The following is a 22424-nucleotide window of genomic DNA, read 5'->3' as shown; positions in this document are numbered from 1 at the left end:
ATCTCTGCTGTTTCACTTGCTCTCAAGGCCAGGCCTGTGCTGGCTGTGATGTACACAATGCTGATTGAGCTTCCCCCAAAAGATACCTGAATGTGTGCCACCACAGAACCATCATCCCCCCTTGTCATTACCACTTGCTCTGACCATTGTGTTGTGTGTCATCTTTCCATGAGATCACTATTACACATGCTCTGCAGCCTTCCTTCACCCACAAAGATCTTTACAATGTTTTGTCTGACAACCAGCTTTGGCCTCTGGAATGTTCTCCCATGGTGTAGCCAGCTTCCATCTGTTGACCATGCTGGCAATTCACCTTGACCACATTCACTGCTGTAAGCAGAGAAAATGCCCTCTTGCAATGTCTGGGTGCTGTGTGCGTATGTGTGTTGTGTCATGATGCCCTCCAGTGGCTGTGCCACAGAAAGGGTCAGAGACCTACAATTATTGTTGGAATACTTCTTTAGCTCAAGTGTGTTTGAAGCTGAAGGACCAGCTCCCCAAGTATGTATGTGTGTGTATTTGTGTGTGGCTGAGCTAGTAACTGTGTTTCTAGTCTGCAGACGCTGTGCATCCTTGTATCCTCTTTCATCCATGGCTACATTGTGGTACCACTGCAAAGGGGCAGCACTTAGAGCTGCTTGGGACAGCTTTGGGAAGGAATGTGTATCGCTATACATACAAAAGTTTGTTTTCTCTTAATTAATTGGCCTCTCAGAGGTGGTAAGACAACTCCCACCTGTTTATGCTCTCTGTCTGTGTGTATATATATCTCCTCAATATATGTTCCATTCTATATGCATCCGAAGAAGTGGGCTGTAGTCCACGAAAGCTTATGCTCTAATAAATTGGTTAGTCTCTAAGGTGCCACAAGTCCTCCTGTTCTTCTTTTTGCTATACATTCCCTTTCACCTAGCCACATCACCTTTTAAAGTGACCAGCCCCTTGTCTCCTTGAGACACATCACTCACACTGCACTGCCCACCCTTCTCTATGCCCTTGGGGCTGCACGATGACACTAGTTACAAAATTACATTTCTTTTCCCTGCATCAGTGCAAATTGACACATTTTCCCTACACAACATTGGGATGGGGGAAGAGAGAGAGAGAGAGAACCCTTTCCCACTGCTGGTCTGTAGTGGCTGTACAATCAGCACTGGGTTTAATCTATTTAAATTAGAGGTGTAACATTTACACACTAGAGTCCTTCTGATTGTTAGCCTTAGCCTGCAGGTATGACAATGCCCCCACCCCACCCCCCAGAGAGAGAATGCCAACTATGCGCCAAGAGCCAGTAACCCAACAGCGGGGGTGGGGAGAGCAGCTCAACTAAATGGGGACTTATCTGTCTATCTACCTTAGGTATTTGTAAGATGCCTATCATCTTGGTATCTAAGAGCCTTATCTAACTTCAACCCTGGCTTGCCTACTCCTCCCACTTTCCAGGAAAAACAGGAGGGCTGTGTGTGTTGATTTAATTATCCAAAGACTGTATCCCTCCCACCACCTGCTGTCTCTCCTGGCTGGCATTAATCTCTGAGCCGTCACTGATTGCAGTGAGGAATGCACCTCCCCCCCCCCCCCCCCCCGCCGAGTTCAGAGATTCATAAGTTCCATGACCAGAAGAGATCATTGTGATCATCAGGGCCGGCTCCAGGGTTTTGGCCGCCCCAAGCAGCCAAAAAAAAAAAAAATCCGTGATCGTGATCTGCAGCGGCAATTCGGTGGGAGGTCCTTCGCTCCGAGCAGGAGTGAGGGACCTCCGCCAAATTGCTGCCAAACAGCTGGACGTGCCGCCCCCCTCCGAAGTGGCCGCCCCAAGCACCTGCTTGGTAAGCTGGTGCCTGGAGCTGGCCCTGGTGATCATCTAGTCCGACCTCCTTTATTACCCAGCCCATAGAACTTTACCCAAAATAATTCTACAGTATCTTTTAGAAAAACATCCAATTTTGATTTTAAAATGTTCAGTGATGATGAATCCACCACTTCCTTTGGTAAATTGTTCCAATGGTTAATTATGCTCACTGTTAAAAATTTACACCTTAATTCCAGTCTGAATTTGTCTAGCTTCAACTTCCAGCCATTGGATCATGTTATACCTTTCTTTGTCTGACTGAAGAGTCCACTATTAAATATTTGTTCCCCATGTAGATGCTTATAGACTGTAATCAAGTCACCTCTTAACCTTCTCTTTGTTAAGCTAAATAGATTGAGCTCTGTGAGTCTATAAATATAAGGCAGGTTTTCTAATCCTTTAATCATTCTCATGTTTCTTCTCTGAACCCTCTCCAAGTTACCAACATCCTTCTTGAACTGTGGACACCAGAGCTGGACACAGTATTCCAGCAGTGGTTGCACTTGTGCCAAATACAGAGGTAAAATAACAGGAGTACTTGTGGCACCTTAGAGACTAACAAATTTATTAGAGCATAAGCTTTCGTGGACTACAGCCCACTTCTTCGGTATGCATCCGAAGAAGTGGGCTGTAGACCATGAAAGCTTATGCTCTAATAAATTTGTTAGTCTCTGAGGTGCCACAAGTACTCCTGTTCTTTTTGCGGATACAGACTAACACAGCTGCTACTCTGAAAGAGGTAAAATAACCTCTCTGTCTCTGCTCCAATTCAAGATTCCTGTGTTTATGGATCCAAGGATCACATCAGCCCTTTTGGACACAGTGTCACATTGGGAGCTCATGTTCAGCTGATTATCCACCATGACCCCCAAATCTTTTTCAGAGTCACTGCTTCCCAGAATAGAGTCCCCCACTGTGTAAGTATGGCTTACATTCTTTGTTCCTAGGTATAGAAATTTACATTTAGCAGTATTACAACACATATTGTTTGCTTGTACCCAGGCTCTATGTATTTTGCCGCCCCAAGCATGGCAGTCAGGCAGCCTTCGGTGGCATGCCTGCGGGAGGTCCGCCGATCCCGTGCCTTCGGCATACCCGCCGCCGAATTACCGCCAAAGCCGCGGGACCGGCAGACCTCCCGCAGGCATGCTGCCGAAGGCAGCCTGACTGCCGCCCCCCGCAGCTTGCCGCCGCAGGCACGCGCTTGCTGCGCTGGTGCCTGGAGCTGCCCCTGCTTGTACCCAGTTTATCAAGCAATCCAGATTGCTCTGCATCAGGACCTATCCCCATCAATATTTACTACTCCCCCAATTTTTGTGTCATCTGCAACTTTATCAGTGACAATTTTATGTTTTATTCCAGGTCAGTTCAGTTTGACACTTACACTTAGACTGCCTGATTCAGAGAATCCTAGGAGTTAGAGATCAGAAAGACCTGTTAGGTTACCTGCATCAGCCCCTGCAGATTAATCTTTATTCTCCTTCCCCTGGTTATTTTGGTGTTTTACTCACCTTTCTTCCCCAAAGCCCCCCCCCTTCAGATTTATGCTTCTAAATGCTGATTCTGCTTCATGTCCAATGCCAAGTCCTTCAGACCTTACTCAGACAAAATCCCTACTGACTACAATGGGAATGTAGCCTGAGTAAAGACTAAGGCTAATCCTGTGCCCACTGAATCATGGCAAAACTCCTATTGTCTTTGTGTGCCTTGTTGCAGGGTTTGGCCCATAGTTTCTTTGCTCTCAGGTAATATCCCCTACTGTCTTTGCTCCTGCTTATCAATACCCCAAGCCCATGGAATCATTTTGTGCTTTTTTCCAACAATGAAAGAATAGTACAGACAAATGGTAAATTTCACTCTCCTTACATACATTGTACAGACGAAACAAGGTAGAGAGAGAAAGTCAGAGAGAATGCAGGGGGAGGGGGGAAGGAAGAGGAAAGGGAGGCCTCCGGAGGCTCAAGTCTTTCTATACAAATATCTTTAAACTCTTCTCCCACCTCCTAAAAGATTTGGAGATTGGAAATTATTTTGTATGCGTGCGCGCGGGTTTGTGTGTGTGTGTGAGTGAGAGAGGTGGGGATGGGGCAGGCAGGCCAGCTCCTTAAACACAAGCTGTGTCTGTGATGTGATTTGCGGAGAGGCGAGTTGGGAGGTGTGGCCTCCTTTGTACTGTGCTTTGGTGCCTTCCCAGCAGATAGTATCTTTCAGGACACACTCTCATATGCTCACAGAGCTAGATGCTGCTCTGCCTGATCTGCGCAGCCCTCTGTCTATTTCCAGGTCCCACCGCTCAGATGCACCTTCCCAGAGGTAGCCAGGGGTGGATAAGGAAGAAATTTCTCTAAATCCTAGACTTTAGACATGGAAAAGACATATTAGGAGCTGAAGCCTTAGATATTCCTCAGCAGCTGGGCAGGGTCAGAGCACCTGAAGCATAGGATCCCAAGTGGCTGTCTCCAAATCAGACACACTTTGGGGTGGGTTATTTTGGAGATCAACTCGCTGCTCTCCCTGTTTCGTTTCATTCTGATGGTCGGCGTGGCTCAGGATGATCTGCTAGCCAGAGGTGGTTACTGTTAGAGAGCTTATTTTTTTTACATTTTTCTTTTTGAACTGTTACATCTGAGCTAGTTGCGTATAGGCGATCCCGGGCAGTAGTTGGGAGAGGAGAGTCAGCCCAGGGCCATTCAGTGAGACTGCCTTAAATATTTCTGGGTGAGGGTTGCTGGCTTCTGCTTTGGTATAGAAGGCTGCTACAGCTGAAGAAAAGGAGGAGAAAGGAAAAAGACAATGGGGTTGCCTCTGCCTGGGAATAGCAAACCTTTCATCCAGCTCTGGAACATGCTCAGACACAAGTTACAAGGCAAAAAATACTGGGCTCGGCGTCTGGATGAAATCCACCTGCTGCAGCAGAAAAGGTACAGTGTCGCTCAGCGTTCTTGCCTTTTCTCCTCCACATGCTGCTTTCTTTGTTAAAGTTTGTATGTCTCTTTGCCCATGACTTTCTGACGGTAGATAAACTCAGCGAGTGCTTGCGCACTTTTCTATTTGTCTCTCTTTCAGATTTTTTTAAGGAGGAATATCTCTGGACTTCAAATTTTATCTCTGCTCATCGGTGAAATGAGCTTAGTGGGTCTCAATTTCGTCCCCATGAATGCATTGTGTAAGCCTACTGCATAACTGGGCACAATATGCAATTTCTGCTCAAGAGGGATGCAGCGCTAGAATAGCAGGGGGCGTGTTAGGATAGAGAGGCATCGGCAGAACTGTGTGAAGTTCCCAGGACTGGAATTGCCAGGGGGAGCTCTGTAGGGCAGTATTGAAGGGAATCGGGACAACTGATTATAGTTCCCAAGGCTGGAATAACAAAGGGCTGCAGGATAGTACTAGTAGTATCTGCTCCTTGCTTTCACAAGTACTGATTTCACTCCCTTAAAAATATGTCATTTATGCTCCCTCTCCAGCTGCCATTCAGAAAGGTCATGTCAATATGAGAGTGTTTTTGTGCAAAACATCTTATGAAGCATCAGCATGAAATTCATGTACTTGCTAATTGTGTGTGTGTTAGTGCTGCCATAACTGCTTGCTTTGAAAAAATGATGGCTTGTTTCAGAGGAATTGCTTCTTACCTCCCTGAAACCCTTTGCCTTTCTTTTCTCCCTGAGCACAGCTGGTCCAAAGCATTGTTGTCCTGCACCCTGCACAGCCACTTGTGCCAAGTGGGTATAAAATGCTACTGGATCAGACTGATGTTTTGCACCCACTTGGCACAGGCATAGGTGACTACCCAAGGTGCAGAGCAGCAATGGGCTTAATCTTCTTCTCCAGGGGGAGTTATAGGTGCTCAGAGCTTGTCTGTATGAACTATATTGCCCATCACCTTAGTAAGTGTTGGATCAAGCTCTTTGCTGCTGATGGTGCCTTTCTCTTGTTGTATGAAGAGATGCAGGAGATGCAGCTGCATTTCAGCAATGAGGATGAAGTGTACTCTGTGCATGCTCAGTTTGTGGAGCTGTGGGATTTTTCTATAGCAGACCTTTACAGAGATGACAGTCTTTAGGCTGATGTGTTGCACACGTTCACTTAGAGAGCTCTAAGAGCTTCTGAGAACTTGTTTTTCATAGTTGCCTGTGAAAGCCCTCTTCATACATAATTTCTGAATGTTCATAGAGATCCAAACAGCCTTTCGGCTTATCCCTTCCAAATGCACACACTTGATAGTTGTGGGGGGATGTGAACATTCCTTCCTTTCCAATACCCCTTCTATACAGCTTATGTCACTTCTATAAGCAACACTGGCATACAATAAAGTCCCCACAGGGAGTTATACCGGCATAGCTATGGCAGATGCACTATGTTTATACCACTAGAGTTCTGTCAGTCACTTTCCCCATGGAGAGAAGCCCTGAGTCTCATCTTTAAACCTTTATTCTCTCCCTTTATTATTATTGTTATTATTTGTATTAAAATAGCAAGACCGCACTGTGCTAAGCACTGTACAATCAGAGAACAAAAAGATGGCCCTTAGAGCTTAACCTCCTAGCTGCTGAATAAGGTGCCACTGAATTTGATCAAGCCTTTAATACAAAATGTTACGGAGAGGTAATATTACAGAAGAGAGAGAAAATGCTTTTAAAGGTAGAAAAGTTTTAAGTCATACTAGCCTGTGGAAATCTTTTTCTCCCCAAATATATCTAGCCCCTTCCTTTGGGGAGAGGGAGGGAATGTTTTACAAGGAGGCTGCTTTGTGGATTTGAGTTTTGTAATCCATGTATAGGCAGAAATGAAGGGAAACCAGAAATCTTCCAATTTGGTGACTTACTTATTGAACTGTCCCTAGAAATCCTTCACTGCTCCAAGTTTTTGGAAAAAAACTAGTGTAAGCCAGTGAGGCTTGCACTGCATTTGGGTAATTTTGTTTTTGCAGTCTTGGTGGTCAGATACTGCCCCGGAGTATTCTTGATTAACTTGTTCTACCACTACAATAGAAAACACATACTGGATAGACAGTAATATTCTCCTTTTCCTTGCACTCCAAACTATCCCATTATAATCAGTGCTGAAACTAGTGCAGAATTTGGCTCTCTTTGTCTGTCTAGTCCACAATTCTATCTCAGATAGCAGCTGATTTTATAATTTGCCTTGTTGCGTAATATTTGTATGATGGGACAATAACAGAATTTCTTCCTGATCTCTTCCAGTTGACAAGCAGAGGGATTGAGAGCTGTAGTAATTACTCATGTGTGTCCATCCTTCTTTGAATCTTATTGAGCTATTTCCACAGTTTAATCTTGCATTATATAACAGTGCCCACAGGGGTGACAGAGTGTAGCAAACGTGACAGCATTTCACACTGAAAAAGAAGGGTCTTTGAGTTCACTTTTCCTCTCCCCTGACATTCCTTTACTGCTAAGCAGCATTTCCTCCCCTGCACAGCATGTAACTGGGCATGGGATGCTGGGAATTTGGCAGCTCACATCCATGTGTCTGCTTTGTGAGGTTATCTGTGGAGGTGAACTCTGAAATTTGCATAGGATTTAGGTGTATTACCTTATAAAAAGCCAGTATAAAGGAGATGTGCAAGAATGCAGCAATTACCATCCCATCACGTTAATGAGTCACACTGTGAAATGCCTGAAAATAATTATGGAGAAGGTGGGGGGGGGGGGGGTGCGGGGGTGGACTGTAGCATCAGGTATGAAACAAACAATTTGGGTTTATGCCAAGAAAGTTAATAATGGATGCAGTGTTTTCAGCCCAAATAGTGTAAGAGGCATACAGGGAGAAATGCATGGAGCTGCACTGAGTGTTTGTGGATTTAGAGAAGGCTTATGACAGTGTTCCTAGAAAATTGTTCTGTATGTACTGGTCAGAGTGCTGGCCAATGATGAAGAGAGAAAAAAACTACTTCACACTCCCAAAATGGCAATGCTCAGGTGGACACCGGACAAGATGAGAGCTGATTGTCTATGCAACAAAACAGTATGAGCCATAATGCAGATAGGCCCCATCATGGAAAAGCTGAGGGAGTATCAACTGAGATGGTTGGGTCATGTGAAGACTTAGAAAAAGGTGGTTCATGATGCTGAAGGAGGACATGAAGAAGGTTGGTGTCAGCTTGGAAGAAGCACTTGACAAGAATGCTTGGAGATAAAGAACAAAAGTCTCCAACCCCAACTGATGGGACATGGTAAAGGCGAAAAAGGAGAACTGATAAAAAAGCAACATTTAGCCTGGGATTTTAGCGAGCTAGGAGCTAAAAATAATTCAGATTAAAATAATACCTATTTTACCTCATGGGACATTGTGAGGCTTACCGTAATTAATTTATGCGTGTGAAAAGACTTTGAGATCATCAGTTAAAAAGCACACAAGGTATTAAAGGTATAATTATAATTACATGTAAATGGCATGGGGTGTTATAAAGATTCTATTGCCATGAGTTTGGGACAACCTGCATAACTTGCAGAGAGATATGCAGGTCATTCTGAAGTAGTCGCAATAAGAAGTTTATTTGATCTTAGCTGGCTTTCTCCAGGATAAGTAATAAATTTATACAAAATCTCTGGAATCTGCTTATAGAAACTACGCCATAAGACAGTGGTTCCCAAACTTCCATACTGGTGACTCCTTTCAAATAGCAAGCCTCTGAGTGCGACCCCCTCCCCTTATAAATTAAAAACACTTTTTTATATATTTAACACCATTATAAATGCTGGATGGAAAGCGGGGTTTGGGGTGGAGGCTAACAGCTCGCGACCCCTCATGGAATAACATCGCGACCCCCTGAGGGGTTCCGACCCCCAGTTTGAGAACCCCGCCATAAGAGAATTCCACTGAACACCAAAAAAAATTCCAATACATAAAACTTGGGTATACAGTGCAGGCGAGGAGTTAGAGCAAGCGGGTGACTGGGAACCAGGACAACTGGGTTTCTTTCCATTTCTTCTACTGACTCACTACATGACTTTGGCTGGGAAAATCATTTCACCTCTGCACGCTTCCCATTTGCCCCATCTGTGCCATAGGAACAGTAATGCCTATTGTACCTCATGGAATATTGTGAGGCTTAATTAATTAATGTGTGTAAAAGGTCTTTGAGATCATCTGTTAAAAGGCACAAAAGGAATTAAAGGCATTATTATAATTACATATAAATAGCATGGGGTGTTATAAAGATTCTGTTGCCATGAGTTTTGGGACAACCTACCTAAGTTGCAGAGAGCTATGCAGGTCATTCTGAAGTAGTGCCAATAAAAAGTTTATACCCCTCCCACCATCAACGCATTTTGGTAATGCCACATATTTACCTTGCTTGGTTTATTGGGGGGGGGGGGAGGGGAATTGTGTGACTCTTTAGTCTCATCCATGCAGTTTTTTTTCCATTTGAAGTACTTTAATTACTCTATGTACTCCGTGTCATAGCCGTATGAAAGAAGCTCAGCTTTATGTCATGAGATTGGATGGCTCAGGATTTGTGACGGGATACACAGCGTCTTTTGCCCCTAAATCAATGGATCCAATCTGCCCTACGCCGGTGGCAACAATAGCAATAGCATTTTTCATCTGTAGATCTCAATGCAATTTACAAAGGAAGTTGGTAATGTTTTAGAGATTGAGAAACTGAGGCACATGACTGGCCTAAGGTCACCAACAAAGCCAGAAACTGAACCCAGGTTTTCTGAGTACCACTCCAGTACTCTAGCCACTAGTTCACAGTGTCTGAAAGTTAGTATCAGCCTTTGGCTTTTCATTGGCCTAAGTGAAATGATCAGTGACTTAAGGCCTAAATGTGCCAATGAGCTAAAGCTACATTCCCCTGGAGTCAGTCACAGTGTTTACAGAACACAAACAAATGGCCTGTCACTCAACCTACAGGCTGTGTGATAGGCACCTCTCTTCTTACATCTCCTGTGTCTGCACCCCAATGAAAACATTAGGCCAAGGTTTTCAGAAGTAGTAAATAAGTGACCTGATTTTCAAAGGTGCTGAGCAAGCAGCCTTCGCTGAAGTCAGTGGGAGTTATGTGCTCCACATCTGTGAACATGAGTCCTCTTTTTTTTTTTTTAATCTAAATATGGACTTAGGAGCTTAGCTCTATGCAGCCAATTTTTTTAAATCTTGGCCTTCATGTTTTCTCTGGGAAAGGAGTGGAAGTGCTTCTCCACCACAAGCAGCTGTCAGGGAAGTGGAGCTGTTCTAGGACTGGGTGGTAAGGTTAATGAAGAAGACCTCCAAGGAAGATATGTGGGTCCTGTGATTCAGATCTAGCTGGTTCTTACTGAGGGGGTTAAGATTTGTGTTGAAGGATGGGAGATAAGTTTCAGAGAACAATTTAAACTTGCTATTGTCTTGGTGAATATATAAAGGATCCATGATGAATTGCTGGCCCAGCTTTAGTCTCTCAGTACACACTTTCGGTCCCCTAGTGGAGGAGTCCTGGGATGTGGTTCCTGACTGGATATTATCCCTGGGGAGGAGTTTCTGTTTGTAAGCAGGGTGGGTAGTTTAACCTTCAAAGGGGGGAAGCCTTGGTTTGCAAGTTCTTGTCTGTAAGTATTTGTAATTAGTAACTCAGCAACACAATGAGTTTTATTTATTCTGAGTTTTATTGCTACACTTTGTTTTCACATATTCAGGCTGATAGGCACCTTAGAAATACCTAACATACTTATTGTAACAAACCTGAGGCCACCTAAGATTTCAAATTTGTCACTGTGCTGGAACACTATGGCTTTTTGGTGCTTACAAGTGACAACGGGAATAAAACATGGATTCTTAGCCTCCTGCCCAAAAGCACAAGCCCCAACACTTGAACTACAGGAGAATCTCTGCTTGCATCAGAATGGGGTTTGACATGCAGTTGGGCTGTTCTCCATCTCTCTCTCTTTCTCTCTCACTCACATGCAGTTCCCAATCTTTTTCCTTGAAGCCTCTGTTCCAAAGCATTGAAGTTTGGGTTCCCCGTCCCTTAGTCCCATGTCTCCATGCCTCAAATGGTTACCCATTCATCTTCTCTCCATTCTTTCCCTTCTCATCTTGGCTTTCTGATAGAAAAGTAGTTTTGCTCCTTTTCATATTTTTTTGCCTTTCTCATCATTCTCTAACTCACCTGAAGGCTACATGCTGCTGGACAAGTGGAGGAGGGAGTTTGGTGGGAGGAGGGGGAGGAGTGTCTGTTGGTGATTTCATAGTGATGAGCTGCTTCTGCTCTCATGGCTGTGCTGAGGACCATGGGTGCAGAGGAGTGAAGCTTGGGCCAGTGGGCTACTTCTGAATCTGTGTGTTAGCCCTGTTTACGTTAGAGCTGTGCATGGTATTACATGCTACTACAGGAGCAGGGAGTAAAGGCTGGTAGGTTTCAAGATTCTGTCTGATGCTTTATCTGCAGCTGTCAGCAGGGCCGGCTTTAGGAAGTGCGGGGCCCGATTCGAACAGTTTTGACGGGGCCCCGGCAGGGATGACTGGAAAAAAAAAAAACATGTAAAAAACACGTGGGGCTTGTACTCACCGGGCGGCGCTCCTAGTCTTCGCCGGTGGGTCCTTCACTCGCTCCAGGTCTTCGGTGGCACTGAAGGACCTGCCGCTGAAGTGCTGCCAAAGACCCAGAGCGAGTGAAGGACCCGTCGCTGAAGTGCCGCCGAAGACCCGGAGCGCTGCTGGGTGAGTAAAAATTAAAAAGGAGCCTCTAGCCGGGGAAGGGATTCTTGGCCACTTGCCCCCACCCCGGCGGCCCTGCCACTGGACCCGGGGCCCTCTTAGGCGCGGGTCCCAATTCGGGGGAATTGGTGGAATTGGCCTAAAGCCGGCCCTGGCTGTCAGAGGTGCAGCAGGAGTGTGGGGGTGGATCCAGCATCAAGGACCTCTTGCTGCTACTCTTTTCAGATCTCATCCTTTGGACTAGACTGATGCCCCTGTGGTGAGCCCGGTCTCAGGTGTAAAACCCCTGACTACACACTAGCTGTTTTGTTTCATTCCAATCAATACACTGGCTTTGCAAATATAAATTCTTTATTTTCAAAAAAATCCCATAAAGCCAAATTCCCCTGGGGTAAACTGCACTGAATTCTATGGGGTTATCTTAGGGATGGTTTGGGCCCATATTCTTTCCCTCCTTATCCTGTCAGCCAGGGTTCAGCTTGAAAACTCTTTAAAGAACTGGCGAAGAAGCTGTCAGTACAGATGGAAGACTTAGCAGAAGATGTTTGTGAAATCCCGTGTTTGGAACCATTTCTATTAGGAGGATATAGTGACTCTCCCACTCAGTAGTTGACCCACATGCTCCCATCCTTGCTATTTCCTGTTGGGTTTTCCCCTGCTCCTTACTTCACCCCCATCCAGCTGATGAAAAACAAAGTGTGACTTCTGCAATTTATTACCGAGTCATTTACTAATAATTGTATTTAATAAATACTGCATAGCCTTGATACACAGGACACACAGACTCGAGGAGCACCTGCAAACAGCCACATTCCTTCCTTCCCTCGCTACAAGGAATCCAGTTTAAGTTTCAAGATCTTCCTCATTGCCCACACTACACTGTGGTGTGGTGGGGTTGTGCTTGCTTATGGGACAATCCCAGTGCGGTCTTATAAAGGGGTGTTCACTAATGAAGGACAAGTCTTAGCAGCTCCCAGGAGGCATCCTCAATTTCCTCGGCTTTTCCAAACCTCTGGAGTCTGAGCAAGCAGGCTAGAAATCCTGGGCGGGAACTGGTTTCCCTTTGTGAAATTCCCTGCTCTTGCCACTGGTCAGACCAGAAATACGCGTAAACAGCCTTCCTGTCTTCCAATCATGTAAAGTGGAGCCAGAGGAGGCAGCTTAGTGAAACAGAGAGTAAAAATTAGTTAGCATTTAAAATATTCCAAAAATAATTAATATTTTCACCTGGCCCAAGGTTTGGTGACTTTTTTTGGTTTGTTTTTCACATTATCTGAACTGGTTCACCCCATTCCTGATATTTACACACTTGGAGCACTGCTGTAGCTTATAAAAGTCTGGTTCATAGTTATAATTATATGGTTTGGATGACAGCCAATTTCCCCTGTTAGGTGCCAGAAAATTAAATGAGGATGCATGTGGAGCAAGTATGTAGACCATGGCTTTAGGAGGTAGGTGAAGTTGAGGTAGTATAGTTCAATGAAGGGAACTAGCTGTCAAGATTCTAGTCCTGGCTGAGTTACTGATTTTCTTGTGGGTAAGTCACAGGAGGGATAGCTCAGTGGTTTGAGCACTAGTTTGATAAACTCAGGGTTGTGAGTTTAATTCTTGAGGGAGCCACTTAGGGATCTGGGGCAAAATCAGTACTTGGTCCTGCTAGCGAAGGCATGGGGCTGGACTTGATGATTTTTCAAGGTCCCTTCCAGTTCTAGGAGATAGGACATCTCCATTAATTAAAAAAAAAAATTAAGTCCACATTTTCAAAAAATGGCCACTGATCTGGGTGCCCAACTCAAGACCCCTAAAATTAGAGGGTATTTTTGAAAAAAATTGGTCTAATCTTTATAAAATGAGGATAATAATTAATACTTGGCTGTCTCTCAGAGGCTTCATTAGTAGTTTGCAAGGGGTATACAGATCCTAGTATAAAAGGTGCTACAAAAGCTCATCTGCGTCCATGCCTTCCCAGAACAGTCTGTTGCCCAATCCTCCCTTCTCCTGCAGTTCATTCTAGCAGTCCAAATGCCTTCTTAGCCGTGCTTTGAGGGGTTAGACTTTTCCAGGAGCACAGGATCTTCCTGGGCCAAAATCCTGACAGCACTACATCTTGCAACCTTGCTTCACTTGTGTTGAGTCCTGCAGGTTATGTTCCTGAAGTGTGATTTCCTCCCCCCCTTGTCTGGTCCTAGCCATAATGTCATCAAGTCCACCTGCTTTAAGCAACAACATATACAGGTAGGCTAAACAAAGCATTCTTGTAACTGAATATGTGCTAGGGATCAGAAAGACACGTAGAAGATCACACTTTAACCACTCCCTGGCTTATTCAGGATTGTTCCCCATAGTCTGTTCTCCAGGGCTTTGTTCATCCTTGTTTTCAATAACTCAGGCAATGAGGCTCACACTGCTTCCTCGTGACAGGAAATATTTCCTGATATTCAGTAGGAAACGCACCTCTTTGTTCATTTTCACCACTTTATTCTAAGTCCTAGCTGTACTCAATTCCTCCCTTCCCTGCTGTTTGCAGCCATCAAATATGCGTAGGTAGTTACACACACACACACACACACGACTTAATCAAACTATTCATTTTTTCCACTTATTCTTCTAATGTTTCCTGATTTTTTTTTCTTCTCTGAATTCCTTCCAGTTTATTAACATCCTTCTGGCACAGAGATACCCCAAATTCAATGTCACATTCCAGGTGTGACTAGACAAGAGAATGAAAAAGTGGATTTCAAAAGAGTTTTTAGTTTCAGGGCTCTAAGGTGGTACTACCAACAGAGAGACTGAAATAAAAAAATTGCATCAAGAAATAAATCTGATTTTTACACTTCACAATGTCTCCAACTTAAAACATTAGTTTCCTTGCAAGTTCCCTGTTAATGGTGTGGTGTGGATTTTCATGTCAGTTCTCCATTCAACGGGTTGTTGAGAGACCCCGGCTGTGTGCTACTTCTCATCTCTGGGACTGTCCATTCTAATAATCAGAGCGGGTTGCAAGGTGATTTTTGTGAACAAACAAGGCTACTTCCTTCCATTATGATTCGATGGGCTGTATTATTCATAAGTAGCCTGGTAACTGACCATGGGTGTATTGGTGAATATGTTCTTGAGTCCCAAATGTTTCAAGAATTTTAAAATCCAGAAATTCATCCCGCAGAGTGCATAGTTCATTATCAGCTATTTCTGTATTTAAAATGGTTTGGTCATCCCATCAGGGAGTGGAAATGATACCATAAGACTTAACAGTATGTAACACATTGGCCACTTTGTAATGCCCCACCAGGGGTCATCAGGAGTGATAGAACTACTTAAACTAAAGGAGAAGTTTTGCTAGATGCTAACATTAGTAGTTGGTTATCCTGTGTGGACTACCCACTAGAGGCTCCTCATGAATAGTGAAGAGTTGAAGAAAACAGTATGCAAACACTGCATAGGCTGAAATTTGTTCCCATAAACCACTGATTGAATACATTCGCAGAAACCAGGGCTGGATATTGTATGATTCACAAACAGAAAACGGGTAAACTCATTGGATAATGTGTTCTGATAAATTCCACCAGTTCTATTAACAATATGAAGCACCTTTTGTTTTGTGCAGCACCTTTCATACAAACAGAGCCCTGAACCCACAGAAACCTTAGAGCTAAATAGTAAACCATGGGAGATGGAGGAAATCTAAGAGTAATAGACTTGGGACGTAACATTAAAATTGTCCCGAACTCTATGATTTTGATTTACAGGGGTTTGTGCCATCTTACTTTCATTTTGAATTTCAGGCTACAAGGATCTCCACCAACAGTGGTTAGATTATGAGAAGAGACAAAGAGGAGCCAGTGCCATATAAGAGACAAAAGAGGCTGGATTCTGCTCTCACATCAGCATGACTCTGGAGTAACTCCACAGTCATCAGTGGCACTTACTCTCACTAGTACACCAGTGTAAACAAGATACAATATGGGCTAAGGCCTCTTTTAGGTAAATCAGAATAAGTGTAATGAATAAATAAATGGAGATATCCTATCTCCTTGAACTGGAAGGGACCTTGAAAGGTCATTGAGTCCAGCCCCCTGCCTTCACTAGCAGGACCAAGTACTGATTTTGCCCCAGATCCCTAAGTGGCCCCCTCAAGGACTGAACTCTCAATCCTGGGCTTAGTAGGCCAATGCTCAAACCACTGAGCTATCCCTCCTCCCAATACATTACACACGTGTAGAGATCTGACAAAGTTACAGAGTTTGGATCCAGACTCAGATCTAAATTGGAACTTACCCAATGAGGATTTCATTACCAGTGTTGCCAGATCTCACAATGTCAACATGAGTTTAGTGATACTCGGCCTTTTGTCTTAAAGCTCCAGCTCTTGGAGTCAAGTGACTCTGACAAACTTGGATTTCTTTTCTTTTTTTTTTTTTTAAGTAAGTTTCTAGGCCTTGTGGTTAAGGAAATAAAAAAATATGTTCTGAGTGCACCTCAAAGGCTCAGAAACCAAGAAGCAAAAAAAAAAAATCCAAAATTAGTCTTTAAAAAAATCACGATTTTCTGGATGTCTGATGCATGATTTTTGAACACTTGGGGTTTGCCAATACTAGGTTCTTGTTTGGGCCTGCTATATGGAGGCATGAAAGTTTCAGTTCTGATCCAAACTTCATCATAGTGTGAACGGTTTGGGTCTGGTTATTTTTTTTTAGACCCAGGAGACATCTGACAATGTAATAATTTGGTATAATGGGGAATCTTCAGTCCCATCTAGTGAAAAGTTAAATTTAAAACTCTGCATGTGGGGTGGGGAGGAGTGGGGTAGAGAAGGGAGCTTGCAAATGGCTTGGGAAGTGACTAGGTGAGGGGAGACCAGCTTGTCCTCTGTATGCATTTGTATTTCTCTGTGTGTGCTTCTTTCATTCATTATCCAGAAAACTGTGATCATTAACCCTTCAGTTCAGGGCTCCTTAATCCCCCTGGGAAACCGGATACTTCTTCCTTACAAATGGGTCTGAGCTCTAGCCTGTCTCTGTCACAAGGTAAACCTTTTCCTGCCCCCTCCTTCAGAGACTGAAGCCCACATTGTAGGATTAAAGTAACACTCCTGTTGACTATCCTTGACCCCTTTCTACTGAGATTCCCAAGGCTGGATAGAGCCAGCCGCTTCTTACCCTCAGGTTGGAGGGACACAGGGCAGGATGAGATCTTCAAGGGGTGGCCTGTGAAATTTCCCCAGCCTTCTAGAGCAGTGGTCTCCAAACTTTTTTGATCACACACCTCTATCAGTAGGGTTACCATACGTCTGGATTTTCCCGGACATGTCCGGCTTTTTGGGCCTCAAATCCCCGTCCGGGAGGAAATCCCCCAAAGCCGGACATGTCCGGGAAAATAGGGAGGGAGGGGCTGGAGGTGCTCGGCTGGGGGCCGGGGATGCGGGGCCGGGGATGTGGGGCCGGCGGTGCTGGGCTGGGGCCGGCGGTACTGGGCCGCCAGGGGCTGGGGGCCAGCGGTGCTGGGCCGCCGGAGGCTGTGGGATGGCGGTGCTGGGCCGCCAGGGCCGGGGGGGGGTCGGGGGCTGGCGCCCCAGGGCCCTAGCCGAGCCAGGCGGGAGACGCCGGGACCAGAGCCTCTTGGCCTGGGCCGGACGGCCGCTGGAAGGAGCCGCTCGGCCGGGGGGGCCGGACTGGGCCGCGCCTACTCGTGCCCCCCAGCCCCAGCTTACCAGCTGCCTGCCTGCTTCAGGCTTCCCGCGAATCAAATGTTCGCGGGAAGCAGGGGAGGGCGAGGGGCAGGGGGGTGAAGTGTTCAGGGGAGGGGGCGGAGTTGGGGCGGGGCCAGGAAGGGGCGGGGCTGGGGCGGAATTGGGGCGGGGCCAGGGCCCCATGGAGTGTCCTCTTTTTGGACACTTAAAATATGGTAACCCTACCTATCAGTAAAAAATTTTTGAGCATGCACCCCCTGCCGCGCCGGCTCTACCATTTTTGCCAGAGCAAAAAAAAAAAAAGCCGCGTTCCCCCGAAGATCCTCTTGCGCACCCCCTGCAGAGCATGCACCCCACTTTGGAGACCACTGCTCTAGAGAGGTGGAGGGGCTGCACTATGACTCATTCCTCACACTCTCCCTGCAGCTCCCAATGAGTGCAGCAGTTCTGCTTTGGGAAGAATGCTGGTTTGGCAGCCATTCATGCTTGGGGCTGGTGGGGCTTTCACTTACTACTGGCTAACTCACTGAGCATATTTCCCCTTTTGCTTATTTCTCAGAATGTTTCTTATCATGTTTGCTAATTACTGAATGTAGATGTTGCCATAAGACCTAAGACCATTGGTCCATCTTGGCCAGCATCCCACCGCCTGGTGTACTGGATCAGATTGATGGTCCTCCTCGTCTTGAATCAGCAGTGAGCTACCGTACGTGAAAACAGCAATAGCAGTTGGCAGACTGGGCCTGCAGCATCCCCCCACCAGTTCAAAAATCCTGAGATCAGCTTAAAAATTATGAGATGTTTTAAAATAATACATTTGGGGTTCTTTTTCTTTGCCTCCTGGCTTTTGAATCTTTAGGGGACACTTGGGTCATGTTTTAAACTCTTCCCTGCAACCATGAGGGCTAGAAACTTGCTGTTTTAAAATCAAATACTGGGAATTTCACATCATCATGTGCTTTGCAGAGCTGGGGCTAGAGAAAAGAACCAAATATTGTAAGACAGATGATAAAATTGTGGGAGTTGGCTGCACTCTCTTGGCAAGGCTCTATGAAGTTCAGGAGATTGATCTCATCATGGGATCCTACCACAGATGAAACCCAGGGCACTGTGCGGATGCAGGTTCTTAGTCAACCCAAACAAATCTGATGAAATAATCAAGAACCTGGGGTGTGGGTAAAACCAGCCAAGGACATTCTTCTCCTACAATTGTTCCATTTTATTTTGAGCTTGTTTTATTTTAAGTAGTCATGGGATAAGAGGGAAGATCCTTTCATGGACTGAGAACTGGTTAAAAGACAGGGAACAAAGGGAAGGAATAAATGGTAAATTTTCAGAATGGAGAGGGTAACTAGTGGTGTTCCCCAAGGGTCAGTCCTAGGACCAATCCTATTCAACTTATTCATAAATGATCTGGAGAACAGGGTAAACAGTGAGATGGCAAAGTTTGCAGATGACAATAAACTGCTCAAGATAGTTAAGACCAAAGCAGTCTGTGAAGAACTTCAAAAAGATCTCACAAAACTAAGTGATTGGGCAACAAAATAGCAAATGAAATGTAATGTGGATAAATGTAAAGTAATGCACATTGGAAAAAATAACCCCAACTATACATACAATATGATGGGGGCTAATTTAGCTATAACTAATCAGGAAAGAGATCTTGGAGTCATCATGGATAGTTCTCTGAAGACGTCCACGTAGTGTGCAGTGGCAGTCAAAAAAGCAAACAGGATGTTAGGAATCATTCAAAAAGAGATAGAGAATAAGACGGAGAATATCTTATTGCCCTTATATAAATCAATGGTACACCCACATCTTGAATACTGCATACAGATGTGGTCTCCTCATCTCAAAAAAGATATATTGGCATTAGAAAAGGTTCAGAGAAGGGCAACTAAAATGATTAGGGGTTTGGAACGGGTCCCATATGAGGAAAGATTAAAGAGGCTAGGACTTTTCAGCTTGGAAAAGAGGAGACTAAGTGGGGATATGACAGAGGTATATAAAATCATGAGTGGTGTGGAGAAAGTGAACAAGGAAAAGTTATTTACTTGTTCCCATAATATAAGAACTAGGGGCCACCAAATGAAATTAAAGGATTTAACATCCATGAAGTTCTTCTTCACACAGTGCACAGTCAACCTGTGGAACTCCTTGCCTGAGGAGGTTATGAAGGCTAGGACTATAACAGGGTTTAAAAGAGAATTAGATAAATTCATGGAGGTTAAGTCCATTAATGGCTATTAGCCAGGATGGTAAGGAATGGAGTCCCTAGCCTCTGTTTGTCAGAAGATGGAGATGGATAGCAGGAGAGAGATCAATTGATCATTACCTGTTAGGTTCACTCCCTCTGGGACACCTGGCACTGGTCACTGTCAGTAGGCAGGATACTGGGCTGGATGGACCTTTGGTCTGACCCAGTATGGCTGTTCTGATGTTCTTATGAGCTTGTTTGATGGCATGTGCTTTACTGGCTCAGTTTCCCGTAGCTGGTATAAACCCAGGCTGCACAATTTCAGTGCTCCATAACTTCCACAATTCCCTTCAGCAATAGGGAAAAGATGTTTATATTAACATTTGGGTCTTTAGCTCCCACACAGCACGAGATACAGTTTAGCTCCTAGTCCAGGGGTAGGCAACCTATGGCACACGTGCCGCCTTCGGCACGCGAGCTGATTTTCAGTGGCACTCACACTGCCCAGGTCCTGGCCACTGGTCCGGGGGGCTCTGCATTTTAATTTCATTTTAAATGAAGCTTCTTAAACATTTTAAAAACCTTATTTACTTTACATACAACAATAGTTTAGTTATATATTATAGACTTATAGAAAGAGACCTTCTAAAAATGTTAAAATGTATTACTGGCACGCGAAACCTTAAATTAGAGTGAATAAATGAAGACTCGGCACACCACTTCTGAAAGGTTGCCGACCCCTGTTCTAGTCCATTAATTGTGCCTCTGGAGCTTTGGGGAGTTGAAGAGGGGGTTTTCCCTTTTATTTCCAAGTGAAGAGACACTATTTGTATAGTGATCCCTGAAATAAAGGGATGTAGTTGCTGGCTTTTTTGCTCCCAAGCTACCTGGACTACTGATAGCTAAGGTCTCTAATGACTGTCAATGCAGTCTCTTAGCCTCTTTCACTGACACACTTTCAAACAAAGAAACTATCTGTTTTAAATGTGGGTAACAGTCTAGAAATTGAAACAGTTTGGGAGTCACTTATTCCAAAGCATAACTGACCCTTTCTCATCTCTTTCCCTCTGCTGCCACCATGTGGTCTCATGTCAATGCAGTAAGAGTTGATGATTTCCCAGTTCTTGTTATTCTTTTATTGAGCTCTGTCTCTGTCGTGGTGGTGTTGTTTTTCTTTTTTTGTACAGGGGAGGGAATTCAAAGAGTAGCACCAATGCATAACAAGCACATGACTTACCTATCAGGGTGGAAAGGTGCTAAGCTTGAGGGTTGCTATTGGCTCCAGAAAGCCATGTTGATCCTGAAGAATTAAATTCTAGGTCAGAGAGAAGTGGGTGCAATTGTGGTTTTTAACGTTTGTTTGTTTGTTTGTTTGTTTGTTTGTTTTTTCTTGGTTGCAGAATCTGGGAGTCTCCACTTCTCCAGGCTGCCAAGGAGAATGATCTCCGGGCCATCAAGAAACTGATCTCTGATGGCACCTGCGATGTCTATCAAAGAGGTAAATTGTCCCCTACTTTCCTGCTCCCTACCCATGACAGACATGCAGGGCCTGCCAGTGTGAGTCTGTGGTTATTTGTCCTTAGTTTCTTCCTGGGGAGGCCAAGACACTACTGCAGTGTAGGTGTGCACCACTACCTTCCCGTACATGGTATCAGAACTGCCTGACTGTGTATCCTTAGCCCTTTTACTGCTAACAGCTGAAGGAGAGTGGCCAAGGCCTGGGCTTTTGGAGCAGGAGGAAAGGAGGAACCCAATGGCCTAAGTACTGCAGCAAAGTAAAATTCCTAGTTCAGTACCAATTATTCTATCAAAGAACTATTCAGCTCCTAGATTAATTGTGAAACTTAGAGGTGGAAAAGACTTATTGGGTAATAGTTTGTCTAGACCTCTAGTCTCCCTTGCCATACCCAGCCTGCTGTAGAACTGTTCCCTGAAATAAATATCTCCAGCCGTGCTTCCTTCATCACCTTTGAGAAACTCTCTTCCACACTGGAATATTATTGTATTACAATAGTGCCTAGAGTCCACAACTGAAATCAGAGGCCCATTGTGTTAGTCGCTGCACCGATACAGTAAGAAGTAGTCCTTGCCCCAAACAACTTACAAGACAAGAAGGACAAAGGATGGGATGGAAAACAGAAGCATGGAGAGGGAAAGTCAAGGTCACACAGCAGGCCAGTGGCAGTCAAAAATAGAACCCAGGTTTCCTGAGTCACCCTATTCGCTAGACTTCACTCCCACTCAAAAAGCTCCCACTATTAATATGAAATCTCTGCTCAGCTTTGTCTTATACATATGAATGATTAGATGACTTATATGCTTCTCTCACTCTCTCCAGGTGCAGTGGGAGAAACAGCTCTTCATGTGGCTGCCTTGTATGATAATATGGAGGCTGCTCAGGCTCTGATGGAGGCAGCTCCAGAACTCGTTAATGAGAGGATGACATCGGAGCTATATGAAGGTACCATCACCAAGACATGAGACTGAACTGGGATCCCTCTGGAGGGTCAGGAAATAAATATTACCCAGTGAGGACAATTGGTTAGAGATCTCCTACTTTGCTGTATTGCTAAACTACAGCATTGTGAAACATGTCCACAAATGTTTCCTGTTTGCTTGGTGTAACCTTGGGTTGAACTTTGCACAGGAACACTCACGCAGATACACAAAGGACAGGCTCTGATCCCTGTTGGGTCAGCTGGCTGTGCAATGGAATGTGGAAAATAATTATCATGCTATGTATACTAAATTAGATTTTTGATGTTCAATTATCTGGTCCTCCGTGATCCCAGGGTTAACTCCTCCCTCCCCTTGCTCAACTACTAAGGGAAAGGGCTCTACACCAGCGGGGGGCAAACTATGGCCTGCAGGCCACATCTGGCCTGCAGGACCCTTTCTTCTGGCACCTGAGCTCCTGCCAGGGAGCAGGGTCGGGACAGGCTTATGGAGGAGCCAGCCCAATTCCCTGGCAGCGCGGTGAGCGGGGCAGAGGCTAGTCCCTGACCCCTCCCCTTCTGCTCGCCTCC

At 44.9% G+C, this 22424-nt stretch overlaps 1 protein-coding gene across 1 annotated transcript in view; it reads left to right on the top strand.

Annotated features, from left to right (window-relative positions):
* Window positions 1-3997: 3997 nt before the first annotated feature.
* Window positions 3998-22424, top strand: part of LOC101942773 (transient receptor potential cation channel subfamily V member 6) — a 43491-nt gene continuing 25064 nt past the window's right edge. The window contains exons 1-3 of the mRNA XM_005281668.4: window positions 3998-4773; window positions 20799-20896; window positions 21737-21859. Of these exons, the coding sequence (XP_005281725.1) occupies window positions 4646-4773; window positions 20799-20896; window positions 21737-21859 (349 nt within the window). The 5' untranslated portion in view covers window positions 3998-4645. The remainder of the gene's footprint in view (window positions 4774-20798; window positions 20897-21736; window positions 21860-22424) is intronic.

Source organism: Chrysemys picta, chromosome 1 (assembly GCF_011386835.1).
Source record: "Chrysemys picta bellii isolate R12L10 chromosome 1, ASM1138683v2, whole genome shotgun sequence".
Classification (NCBI taxonomy): Eukaryota; Metazoa; Chordata; order Testudines; family Emydidae; genus Chrysemys; species Chrysemys picta.
The sequence above is the reverse complement of the archived record's forward strand: the minus strand, read 5'-3'. Positions and strand labels throughout refer to the sequence as shown.